Source organism: Euphorbia lathyris, chromosome 1, assembly GCF_963576675.1.
Source record: "Euphorbia lathyris chromosome 1, ddEupLath1.1, whole genome shotgun sequence".
Taxonomy (NCBI): domain Eukaryota; kingdom Viridiplantae; phylum Streptophyta; class Magnoliopsida; order Malpighiales; family Euphorbiaceae; genus Euphorbia; species Euphorbia lathyris.
This window is the reverse complement of record NC_088910.1, coordinates 126,080,364-126,094,137: the sequence shown is the minus strand read 5'-3', so window position 1 is coordinate 126,094,137 and position 13,774 is coordinate 126,080,364. Positions and strand designations below refer to the sequence as shown.

The following is a 13,774-nucleotide window of genomic DNA, read 5'->3' as shown; positions in this document are numbered from 1 at the left end:
TAATATGTTGAATTAAAATATCAGAAGCTTAATCAATAAAAATCGAAATTCTCAAAAATCTGAATTTTTTTTTTGAAACAATTTAATTTGACTAACTTCATTCAACATATTATCATCAAAGTTAACAAACCACATCAATACAAATATATATTTTAGCATGCTACATCAACAAAGGGCCCGTTTGTTTTACCTACTGTTTGCTGTTGCTGTTTGCTGTTTCCTGTTACGGTTTGCTGTTGCTGATTGTTGTTGCTGTTACGGTTTGCTGTTTGCTTTTGGAAAAAGCTGCTTTTCAAAAAAGCAGAGATTCTCTGCTTTTGTAAAAAGCTGCTTTTCGGGTGTAAAAGGCAAATAGGAGATCATTAACCAAACACCTAATGCTGCTTTTCAGATGTAAAAGGCAAACAGGAGGTCACTAACCAAACACCTAAAACTCTCCCTTTTGAAGTGAAAAGGCAAAAAGGAGCATGAAAAGGAGCAACCAAACACCCCCAAAGTCAATGTATCAACCAGTAAAAAATCAACATGCCATATTATCGAAAATTGGAATAGTTAGTTGAATTTTTTTTTTTTCATGAAAGTGGAATGCTAGCAAAGAGGAGTAGACGAGGGGCCTAACTAGGTAGGCACCCATGTAATCCCACAACAAGATACGCCCAATATATTAAAAGAAATTAAAAAAACTCCCAAACTGAACAAAACATCTGAAACCAATTACACAAAGCAAAATTACTCAATAAAATTAAAATGATCATAAATAAAAGAATTGTAAAAAGATGGTGCCAAATTCCACCAACAAATACCCTCAGCAGTCTAACCAAACCGAGCGAGCACATATAAAACCTATATATTTTCTATAACAGAAAACTATTACACACCGGTTCATTTCTCTTTTTCTAAACCTCTTTTTTATTATTTTACTTTAAACAAATAGATATATACATATTTAGTTGGAACTGAGAAACCAAATGAATTTGGTCGTTCACTATTAGATCCAGGCTCATTATAATTCTACAGTGGATATCCAAACCATCTTAAGGTGTAGATTTAATGAGTCTAAATCTAACGTGAAAAACCAAATTCATTTAATCATTCAAAATTCAAATGAACGCTACTGATTCATCTAATATCTACTGTAAATATCTAACATGAACAATCGAATCGAACCGAACCAAATAGTCTGACATTTTATTTTTGCATTTTTTTTCTAATTAATATTAATAATAATAAAAGAATAGGGGTTTTGGGAATATGCATGGAGCCCACATGTTAGCACCTATAAGGTGGGACCCAAGAAGGCCTACCCCTTTCATCCTTTGGTCCCCTAGTTTTAGGTGGTTGGCTCTTCTCGAAGGCTTAGACCCCACACTAAGTACACTAATGGCTATGATTCCAAAACTTTTCATGCATTTTTGGACCCTTTTTCTTTTTTTTCTTTTCAATTTCCCACCCTTATAAATTATCATGACTGCATTACCCTTTACGCACTCTCCTCTCTCTCTTTTTCAACATGCCCTTCCTCCTCCTCCTTCTCCCTTAATCTCTCCCCTAATCCCAATTAACTAGTTAATCCCCTTAATCTCAAGGTATGAATCTCTCAATCAATGGTCAATCTCAAGTCCCTCCTGGTTTCCGATTTCACCCTACAGAAGAAGAACTTCTCCATTACTATTTGAGAAAAAAAGTTGCTTATGAAAAGATTGATCTTGATGTCATTCGTGAGGTTGATCTTAACAAGCTTGAACCTTGGGACATTCAAGGTAATTTAATTTCATTCATTAATTCCTTAATCATTCATTTAATTGTTCTTATCTTCATTAATTAGTTAATCAAGTTCTGAATTAATTTCCAGAGAAATGCAAGATAGGTTCTACCCCGCAGAATGATTGGTACTTTTTTAGCCATAAGGATAAGAAATACCCAACTGGGACTCGGACTAACAGAGCCACGGCGGCCGGATTCTGGAAAGCTACCGGACGGGATAAGATTATCTATAGCGGGTTTAGAAGAATTGGATTGAGGAAGACTCTTGTGTTCTATAAAGGAAGAGCTCCTCATGGCCAGAAATCTGATTGGATCATGCATGAATATAGGCTTGATGAGACTTCTAATGATACAACAACTGTAAGATAATTTCTCTAATTGTTATGAAATTTAAACTATTTCCGGTTTTAGGGTCTTTTTGAAAATATTACCCGAATTGTGGCATTTCTTTTGATCAAAATGTGACCGGATGAGTTCGAATTCTGATAACTTCATTTATTGTTTCATTCAGTCTTCAAACCCGATAGGGGAAGCAATCACGGAAGAGGGATGGGTGGTATGCCGAGTGTTTAGAAAGAAGAACTATCAAAAAAGCCTAGAAAGTCCGAAAAGTTCGTCGGGGACGCCGACAATGGATTCAAAGAACACACAAATGATTGGATCAAATAACGACGGAGTACTCGATCAAATACTTCTCTACATGGGAAGAACATGCAAAATGGAAAACGAATCATTCAACCACATGAATAATCTCTCCCACAACGGGAACACTTTCCGCTTTCTCTCATCACCAAACAACGACTCAATGATCCAAGAAAGGTTCATGCATCTCCCGAGACTCGACAGCCCGACTCTCTCCTCCCTCCAATTCGACCACCAAGACCGAACTTTCAAACCCTGTTACCAACCCTACGATGAAATGCTCGAAAACAGCAACAACAACAACGATCAGGCAACCAATTCGGTAGAAGAACACAACAAACCATCCGGCATGAACGATTGGGCGACATTCGACAGGCTCGTAGCGTCGCAGCTGAACGGTTCGGCAGCCGAAACACCCAATAAGCAGCTAATCTCATGTTTTTCTGACCCAAATGGAAGCTTTGGACTTTCCCAAAATGATGAAGAAATGCAATTATCAGAAAATAGATCATCAAATCAAACAAATTCTCAGATATACAGTGGTGAGAATGACCTCTGGAGTTTCACAAAATCATCAAATTCACCATCATCATCCGACCATCCATTATGCCATTTGTCAGTATAACTACACATTAAAAAAATCAAAACTTGTACTAGGTATGTTCATCTTTTCTTTGTCTTGTCCGTATATATAGACATATATATATATATATAATTCATGTACTAAACAAATAAATTTATACCTACACTTTAATTATGATAGGTGTTTGATTGATTAACTGATTTTTGTTAACAAATTAGAGAAAATGTTGACAAGATGAAGCTAATTATGGTTTTTTTGTTGACTTTAGAGTGAGATTGGGGTCAGAAATTATAGTACCCACTTGACATGGTTTTATTATTGGGATTGAGTCAATCTAAAAAGGATCTCAATGAAAAAAAAAAAGTTATATCGTGGGTGTGGTGGCCATATTGTCTAATCTTAGTACCGATAAAGATTGGGGAAAAGGGGAGAAAAAGCTATGAAAAAAGGTGATTATCTTTTACTATACATTATATGATAAGAAATAGCTTCTTTGTCAAGATGGAGGGTACATGAAACTTCATGTTCTTATGTATTTGTAAATAAAGTATAGGTTTAATGTATATATATGGACTACAAGTAGGTCATAGAAGTTGATCGTGCTTCTTTTAACTTGATTTACTTCTTAAATTTGTTTAAAACGACTTATTGATTCAATAAACTCGTTTAAAATGATGAGTAGCACGATTTTGTTTCGTTGATGTGGCGTAGAATTATTTTTAACGGTCATCCAATGATTATATGTAGATGCATGCATGCATTGAGATACTTTATTGACGGCGAAAGCAATGTCTGGTCTCGTGAATGTTAAATATTGACTTGGATTCAGTAAGGGCGCACTAGTGTTCAATTCTAACTTTTCTATCGGATTTGTGGGGCTTCTTGCTACGAGTTTGCTTTCAAGCATATTCGCCTCTTGTAAAATGGCCGAACAATACTTAGATTGATACAGAGTCATACGGTTTTTAGTCCAATCCACTTCCATGCCTAAGGAATAGTGTAAGCGACCAAGATTTCTGATCGAAAAGTTTGTTTTTAACCAGGAAACTGGCCGTTGAAAGGGAGAAGGGAAATTTTTCATAAGTAATTTATAAACATAAATGAGACAATATAATCGGAACTTCCTAGATTTTAGAAAATACAGTGAGACAATATAATCTAAAAGAAATCAATTTAGAGATCAACTTTACATGCCATATGCGTGGGGACTTTTTTAAACCATAAAGAGATTTGTGAAGTTTACATACACTTTATGGTTGTGTAGCATCAATAAAACCAGGCAGTTGGGCTATGTAAATATCCTCTTTTAAATCATCGTGAAGAAAAGCATTGGAAACATCTAATTAAGTAACATGCCCATCATAGAAAACAGCTAAAGCAAGAATTAACCAAATAGTAACTTAAAGTTTTTGTGAAATAAATACCTAGACATTGATGGAAGCCTTTGGCAACTAGACGAGATTTTGTGTCGCTCTATTTTCTGTATGCTATTGCGTTTGGCTAAAGACTCGTCCGACAGTTAATAAGATTTGCACTGGAAGGAAGAGAGATAAGGCTACTTGTTCCATTTTTCATTAAGGCATTATATTCTACGGTCATGCCACGCGCCAATAAGGAAATTCGGCTGCCTGATGTAAGCACTAGGGTTAGAGGGTATCTTGCTCATAATGCTTTAGGTTTGAATGTCCCCACTTATGCTTGAGTTATCATTCTACGAGTTCTCTGATCTAGAGTCGTGAGGGCTAGAACAATGGGAGATGCGTATTCTGGAACACGAGCAACGAAGGACGTTGAAAGTGGGGAATGACATTGCGTTAGATTGACTACCAATGGTATAAGTAAGCCTCATCATCCATCTGACGTTGATGGTGTTGGTGTTCACAGTCTATGACTTCACGGACTTCTCAAAGTGGTGTTCGGCTGCCTGATGTAAGCACTAGGGTTAGAGGGTATCTTGCTCATAATGCTTTAGGTTTGAATGTCCCCACTTATGCTCGAGTTATCATTCTACGAGTTCTCTGATCTAGAGTCGTGAGGCTTGAACAATGGGAGATGCGTATTCTGGAACACGAGCAACGAAGGACGTTGAAAGTGGGGAATGACATTGCGTTAGATTGACTACCAACGGTATAAGCAAGCCTCATCATCCATCTGACGTTGATGGTGTTGGTGTTCGCAGTCTATGACTTCACGGACTTCTCAAAGTGGTCGAGGTTGATGAAGTTGTCAACTGTACCAATTCAAAGTTAGGAGTGTTATGGATGGTATCAATTGAAGCTAGAGTCTTGAAAGGTGTGTTTGGAATCAGACTGAAACATTAAGCACAATGAAAGTAATTGTTAAATTTAGAAAAAAGTGGTGTTCAAAAGTCATGGATAGAAGTTCATTATTTGTAGAGTACCTCGAATCCAAAATCATGTTCAACAAAAACGACATGGCGTGAGATATACGTTTTATCAAGAACGAGATCATAGCAACCATAACCTTTTGATATATCTATAAAAAACACAGAATGTGATTTAATTTATGAGATGTATATGGACGTAACAAAGGATAACAAAACACAACAAAAACGCATAATTGAAAATGCTAGATAGTTTTCTGAAGAGTTTCTAATGTGGAATATCACACTACATCGTAAAACCCCTAATGCAACTCAATTTAAATTTATTGATATCAAATTGCTGCATTAAATGAGTTTATTTTGCTTCATTTCAATTAAAATGTATTTTTGTTGCATTAGCTTCAAAGTAGTAAGATGATAAAAAAAATATGCAACAAACACAAAAAGAAATGATATAACTAGTATAATTTTCTCTCATGGCATCACAAGAGATAGAACTAGCGGATGAAGAAGAACAACTTTTAATTGGTCTAAAATTAACTAATTCTTCCACATAAGACTTATAATTTCGTGAAGTAATCAGTTATAGAAACGCAGTTTTGCATTAAAGAAACTATCTCATCTTATAAATTTGCAACAAGAAAGTGATCTAACTAAAAAGGTGATTTTTGATATTCTTTCATAATTGTTCAGCAATCTCAAACCAAGTAATACTCTACATAGTAGAAACTGAAACTGAATGAATCGGCCACGAAAAGACCAACAGATTACAACGATTCCATGCAAGAAGACTATTCTCTTTTACCTTAGTCTGCAACAAAGATCCATCTATAAATTTTAACTTTTTTTTTTTTTTTTTTTTAACTTTTGTTACTCCGAGTTGAGACTTCCGAAAAACCAGTGATAAAATCCAATAATGCTCACCAAAAAATTCCTTGATGTTAATTTATTCTTTTTTTATTACTTTCTCTCTTCCTATAAATTTTTTATTTATTTTTCTTTTTAAAAAAACTATATATTATATATTATGATGGTATAATATATCTTGTGGATGATTCATTTGGCAGCTAATTAATGAGAAATATCTTGGTTGATTAAAAAGTTGAAACCATACATATGTATTTGGACTCTTATGATAAAATCGTTTGTCACATTTCTAACAAATTTTGTTTTCTCAAAGGGGTAGTCTATCAAATAACCAGTCAAGGAAAAACTGACACGTATTTATATTATTATTTAGTTGTCTACCTTTCATTTTCCTCCATCGTTTGATAACTTTTATTTAACCAATTATTCAAACTAACCATTATTAGCTTTCTAATTCTTCATTAGTTTTTTCAAGAAAAAAAAAAATTTCTTCATTAGTTATCTCATTTCGATTCTTTATCTTCAGTGGCGAACCCAAAATTCTAAACTGGGAACTGCAATAGTAGTATTTCCAGATCATCGTTTCTGCGAAAAAACCGCCTAAAACCATTCTTTTAGACACTTGAAATCCGCCTCAATTTTTCTCTATTAGTCTCTTTAGGTATTTTTTTTATCCCTAGGTGATTAATAGCCGCATGGGCTCCACACCTAGGCCTGGACACCGACTAGATTGCTTAAACGACGATGAACAAAAGCGTGTTGTATTATTAATTTTTTTGTTTTATTATAATTCACTTTTAAACATCATCGTATGGTTATTCGTGAATTGTGTTTATTATTTTCCTATATTTTGATTTAATTGCATTCCTTACTTATTTTCACAGTATAGTTTAAAACTTTAGAGAAGTTTCATAGCTTTTCGTGAATTATATTACTTTTTAATATTATATTTTATTTGTTTGAGCTGTTCCATTTTTTTTAATATTATATTTTATTTGTTTGAGCTGTTCCATTAATATTATTATAGAAATATATTTTTCTATATTACTAATTTTATATTATTATTTTTAAATAATATAATATATATTTTAACTGAATTTATATAATAATATATTGATTAATAAATAAAAAATATAAAAATATAAATTTAATTAATCACTAATTAATCCCTTACTAATTTTTTTATTTATCTTTAAAGTTCTATCCATCCAATTAGCGTCTAACATTTTTTATATTAATAATAATAAAATTATTTTTTGAACATTTTTTTCTTGACTAAAGTCTAGAGGAATTTTACATAAATATTCATCAATTTAAAATTTATATATGATGGTTCATGTTAACCGATCCCGAATCATTAATTTAAAATTTATATTAAATGATTCTCTTTAATAAAATTTCAATGAGGGTCAAATGAAAAGGCTTATGAAATTATTTTCCATTGTTAAAAAAATGTATACATACATATGACATTTTAAGAGTTGATCCATGTGTCTCGGAATTAGAATAAATTAATTAGTCTAAAGTTTAAAAAATAATTAATATCTATATAAGTTACAAACTTAATTAGTTTATAATAATTAGAAGAGGTATAAAAAAATAATATAAAAATACATATTGTTTGTGGCTGTCTTGTCGTATTATGGACAGGAAAATATGGCTTCTTGTTGTTTATGATAAAGTGAAAATATAATATTGAGTCTCCAACAAAATAATGGAAAATAATTGAAGTATTTTTGGTGTATATATCACTAGAAAAAAGCTGGATTTTTTTGTCCTAAAAATGCCATACAGCACCACCAGGTTTATTTAAATAGTGTCATGGATCTTTGCTGTTTCAAAAGTTGGTAGGAATTATTGGCTTCCCATAAATCAATTAATATTAACCACACTTTTATTTTTAGTAGCACTGCCCATTGATATGATAATACGTTTTATATAAATAATTAGTTTAACTTTAACACTTTTTGTTTCTATCATAATTTAAATTTTTATTATCCGGATCGAGTTCAGAGCACGGTACATTGAGTATTTTTATACCATTCTGAGAAATTTTTGTTCGGCGCAATGGATATCAGCAGTCTGACGTAAGCACTCTGATTCTTAAATTAGTATCACTGTGAAATGGTAAAAAAAAAAGTAACAGAGGATTAGGATATTAACATACATGAAAGATTCTCTTAAACCATTTATTTATAAGTTGTTAAGATTCACATTTAAGGTGTCACCTTCTATTAGGAGATCGCTCTGTTCCAGTAAGAACCATTCGCATGTATCGTATTTTTTTATTGTGTTCACACTAGCATTCTCTTAGATAGATGGCATGTGGGTCTATGCCTTCGGCTATCAACACCAACTACATCTGAATATCAAACTCACGACATTCAGGAGATTCAAAATGGCGGCGCATTAGTTGTCAGTTGAATATTTGGCGTTCGGATTTGAAACATCCTAGATTCGCTCGTTAGGAAACTCAGTCAGGACTTTCTTAAACTAATCTAAAAAGTGACATACGGCTGAATTTCTATAAAATAAGAGAGGTGTCGGCAGCCCCACGTAAACACTCTGATGTAGATGGAGAGACTATAATGATCCAAAAACAGTCACTTCTACATGCTATAAATACAAGACTTGGACATCAATTCTAAACCTCAACCAATTAACCTTATAATGAAAATATATACCCAGTGTCTCAAAATCCACGACACATCTCAGGATCTTCAACCTTAATTTAACTAAATCTAGCTTTCTTTTAGCTCTTTTAAGATCAATCTAACATCAAGTTAAGCACTAATTTACATTTCATTTGTAAGTCATTTTTACAAAGCTCAATCTACCTTTCTTGCATATTTTTAATACCAATTAACTTTGATTTTTACATTTATTGTCTTCTTCTAATTAAATCTCATGCCAAAACAGAATTAATTAGGAACCTTTGTCGTTTTTGTCCTTTCGACATTCACAATCCTTTTATTGGAAGTCAAAGTACGCAGTTTACTTTCTAGTAAATAATTACTTTTACAACAATCATTTACTTTTCTTGCAATCAGTAAATTTAGCTAACATGTTTTAAATTTTCGATATAAAAAGATTGTGACATTGATGCGGACATCCTGACTGAGATTACTGATCACAGGCGCTCTGGCGGATCCCAAGACATTAGACTCACGAAGGTTGTACCTAGGAGGGCGGATCCCCAGGACAAGCCAGCGGGGCGAATCTAGGAGTGCGCAAGGAGGCGTATCAATATCTACCTTGGGCGGATCTCTCGGACTACTTGCTCCCGAAGTAATTCACCAACAACCTTGACAATCCGTACCTGTACCATTGTACCGATTGTCGGGGCGTATCACCCATTTTACCCTTCAGTCGATAACCTGAATGTAACCCTAGTAGGGGTAATCTTTGTCTTTTGTCATTATTAGAGGGGAGTATTTAAACCCTCATTTTGTAAGAATGACGGCAACTTTTATCAATCAACTCTTTCTCTTTGAGAATTCAAGGTTTAATACCTTTTATCTTGGGATTCACTCCTTCTAGTTTAGCTAGAGAAGAACATCTTTGTGGGTTTACGATTAAAACCTTCATTATCGCTTTCAATCTGTATCAGTTGGTATCAGAGCCAATCGTTTCCTGACCCGAAACTTCTTTTGGCAATGGTTCAACCCCGACAAAACCAGTGACCGGAGGTATGAGGAGCTGAGAGAGCACCTCGCGGAGCAGATCCAAGCCAGCCATGAGCGGCAGAGGCAAACCGACCAACGATTCCTGGAGCTAACCACCTCCTTCGAAAACTTCAAGCTGGAGGTTCTGGCGATAATCCGACCCACTGCGGGAGGACTGACCCATAGAAATGAAGGAGTCCGTGAACAACCGCTTCCATAAATGGATCCTAGGGATCCTGAGGTAAGAAGACCCAACTTTGTCATTGTGCATAACGATGATAGTGATAGTGATGACTTTGAGGGTATCGGAAATGATGATATCGTTAGAACTATGAGGGATGTTGGGCCTGTTGACAACCGACGTGTGGAGGTTGCTAGGGGATATCCAGGTCTAGGGAACATTGATAGAGATGATGCCTTTAAGCTAAAAATAGACTTACCGTCTTTTAGAGGCGAACTGGATATAGAGGGGTTCTTAGACTGGTTATCGGAAGTTGAACGTTTCTTTGAGTATGCTGGGATTCCTGATGAGAGGAAAGTAAGGCTGGTGGCGTATCGCCTGAAGGGTGGCGCATCAGTTTGGTGGGATCAGATGAGGGAAGAAAGAAGAAGAGGGGGCAGAGATCCGATTCGATCTTGGCTACGGATGAAGGCGATGTTGAGGGAGCGGCCGGATTATGAGCAGTATATTTACAGCTCCTACAGGGGATGCTCTCAAAGGACCCGAAGTGTCCATGAGTATACCTCAGAGTTCTTGAGGCTATCAGCAAGGGCCAACTTGTCTGAAACTGAAAGCCAAAAGACCTCTTGGTATCTAGAAGGGTTGAGATACAACATCCAGGATCGTATTGGCACACAGATGGTGGTTCGAGTACAAGATGCTAGGAATTTAGCCCTCAAGGCTGAATCCCAACTGACCGGGAGATCTAGGAGATCCGCCACTACTGAGTATACGCCTGGAGGAAGAGATAACGTGAGGTCTTATGACAAAGGCAAGCAGGTTGCGAGTGCCAGTGGGGCCAAGGTTAACAGTGTGGGAAGGGGATCTGTTGGAGATACTAGGCCATACAAGGAAGCACCTATACCACCTAAGAGCAACAATCCGTATGTGAGGCCAGCACCTTTCAAATGTTTTTGGTGCAATGAGCCAGGCCATAGATCCAACGAATGTCCTAGGAGGAAGAGTGCCAACATGGTGGAGAGATATGAGGATGACTATGACGAAGGGGATGAAGTATTTTGCGAACCCTTAGGAGAAGATGATGATGAGGCGGATGAAGAGAGATACGCCATTCATGTGGTACGGCGTTTGTTAGTCTCCAGTCGGATAGAGGGAGATCAGAGGCACCGCCTATTCAGGACCCGCTGTCTTGTGAAAGGTGGGCGATGCAATGTGATAATAGATAGTGGGAGCCAAGAGAACATTGTGAGCAGCAGCGCCGTTCAGAAGTTCGGGTTGTTGGCGGAGGCGCATCCCGACCCTTATAGAGTGGGATGGATCAAAAACGTGGGTGAGCTTAGGGTGACCCAGAGATGCAGGGTACCTATTGTGATTGGTGATTACAGTGATGAAGTCTGTTGTGATGTGGTCGATATGGATGCCTGCCACCTATTGTTGGGTCGACCCTGGCAGTTTGATAACGATGCCACCCATGCAGGAAGAGAGAACACTTACAGATTTGTGAAGAATGGGGTGAAGTTCGTCCTTACGCCAATGATGAGAGAGCCAAAGGCCGATGAGAAATCTACTTTGGTAGTTTGTCCTACACACAAATCGTTTGTCAGCGAATGTGAAGAGGGCCAAATGGTGTATGTGGTAATGGTTAAGGCGAATCACGAATCCGCCCAAAGGGATGAAAGGGAGACGCCGAATGAAGTGACCCGCCTACTTGGTGAATATCAGGATCTGTTCCCTAACGAACTGCCAAGTGGGTTACCACCTTTGAGGGACATCCAACATCACATCGATCTTGTGCCTGGGGCTAGTTTACCAAGCCTCCCACATTATCGAATGAGCCCAAAGGAGAATGACATCATGAGACAGAAGGTGGAGGAACTCATCGAGATGGGATACGTTAGGGAGAGTATAAGTCCTTGCGCCGTTCCAGCTTTACTTACACCGAAGAAGGATGGGTCTTGGCGGATGTGTGTTGACAGTAGGGCTATTAACAAGATCACCATCAAGTACAAGTTCCCGATTCCAAAGTTGGATGACATGCTGGACCAACTTGGCGGATCTCGAGTCTTCTCCAAGATTGATCTCAGGAGTGGTTATCGTCAGATACGAATCCGATCTGGGGATGAGTGGAAGACCGCCTTCAAGACGAGAGATGGATTGTATGAATGGTTAGTTATGCCATTTGGGATGACCAATGCCCCCAGTACTTTTATAAGGTTGATGAATCAGGTGCTTCGCCCCGTGATTGGAAAATTTGTAGTTGTGTATTTTGATGACATCCTGATTCATAGCGAGACCTTGGTGGAACATGTGGAGCACTTGCGGACAGTATTTGACCTATTAAGGAAACACCAGCTATACGCCAACACTAAGAAATGTGATTTTATCATGGAGAGCCTGGTTTTCCTTGGGTTCGTGGTTAGTGGCGATGGGGTCTAAATTGATGGAGAGAAGGTAAGAGCCATTCGAGAATGGCCTACTCCGAGGAATGTGGGGACATCAGGAGTTTTCATGGGCTAGCAACCTTTTATCGGTGATTCATTAAAAACTTCAGTTCTATAGTCGCCCCATTGACGGAATGTTTGAAGAAGGGAAAGAGGTTCGAGTGGGCGGACGCCCAAGAAGAGAGCTTCGCCTTGATCAAGGAAAAGCTGAGTACAGCGCCAGTGCTGGCGTATCCCAATTTTGATAAGCTGTTCGAAGTTGAGTGTGATGCCATTGGGGTTGGGATTGGTGGTGTCTTGATGCAAGAAAAGAGGCCCATTGCATACTTCAGTGAGAAGCTCTGTGAGGCACGGCAAAAATGGGCAACTTATGATCAAGAGTTCTATGTTGTATTGAGGGCGTTGAAAGTATGGGAGCATTACTTGGTGGGAAAAGAATTCATCCTCTACACTGACCATCAAGCTCTCAAGTACCTGGGAAGTCAGAAGCAACTTCGAAGCTCCATGCATGCCCGGTGGTCCGCCTTCATAGATAAGTTCCCCTATAAGCTTATCCATAAGGCTGGAAAACAGAACAAGGTGGCGGACGCCTTGAGTCGAAGGGTGTCGCTAATCAAGACAGTAAACCTGGAGACCGATTGTTTTGAACACATCCGAGGAGAATACTTGGCGGATCCTGATTTTGGGAGTATTTGGGAAAAATGTAAGAACCAGCATGGAGATGGAGCGTATCACCTAATGGATGAGTATCTCATGAGGGGCAACCAGCTTTGCTTACCTTGCACCTCCATTCGCGAGAAGGTTGTTCGGGATCTACATGGCGGATCCCTTGGAGGGCATTTTGGGCGAAACAAGACTTATGAAGCAGTGAGTTCCCGTTATTTCTGGGCTAAGATGAGGAGAGATGTTGCCTACTTAGTAGAACGATGCTATATCTGCCAGTCCGCCAAGGGACGCACTACAAATGCTGGCTTGCTGCTACCTTTGCCTGTGCCAGAAACCATCTGGGAGGATCTGTCCATGGACTTTGTCATAGGGTTACCCAAAACTCAGAGGGGCATGGATTCCATCTTTGTCGTGGTTGATCAGTTTTCAAAGATGGCTCACTTCATACCATGTCGCAAGACTAATGATGCTTCGGCAACAGCGAAGCTATTCTTCAAAGAGATTGTAAGGCTACATGGCGTACCTAAGAGCATTGTCTCGGATCGTGATACGAAGTTCCTCAGTCATTTCTGGCGGACGTTGTGGGCTCTGTTTGATACGTCTCTGAAATTTAGCACCACC

At 37.7% G+C, this 13,774-nt stretch overlaps 1 protein-coding gene across 1 annotated transcript; it reads left to right on the top strand.

The window, feature by feature from the left end:
• Nucleotides 1–1,585: 1,585 nt before the first annotated feature.
• On the top strand, nucleotides 1,586–3,492 carry LOC136214915 (NAC domain-containing protein 43-like). Its single transcript, XM_066002904.1, has 3 exons — nucleotides 1,586–1,760; nucleotides 1,853–2,124; nucleotides 2,276–3,492. Exons 1-3 carry the CDS (start codon nucleotides 1,589–1,591, stop codon nucleotides 3,029–3,031), a joined length of 1,200 nt encoding a protein of 399 aa, XP_065858976.1. The 5' UTR covers nucleotides 1,586–1,588; the 3' UTR covers nucleotides 3,032–3,492.
• The last annotated feature ends 10,282 nt before the right edge of the window (nucleotides 3,493–13,774 follow it).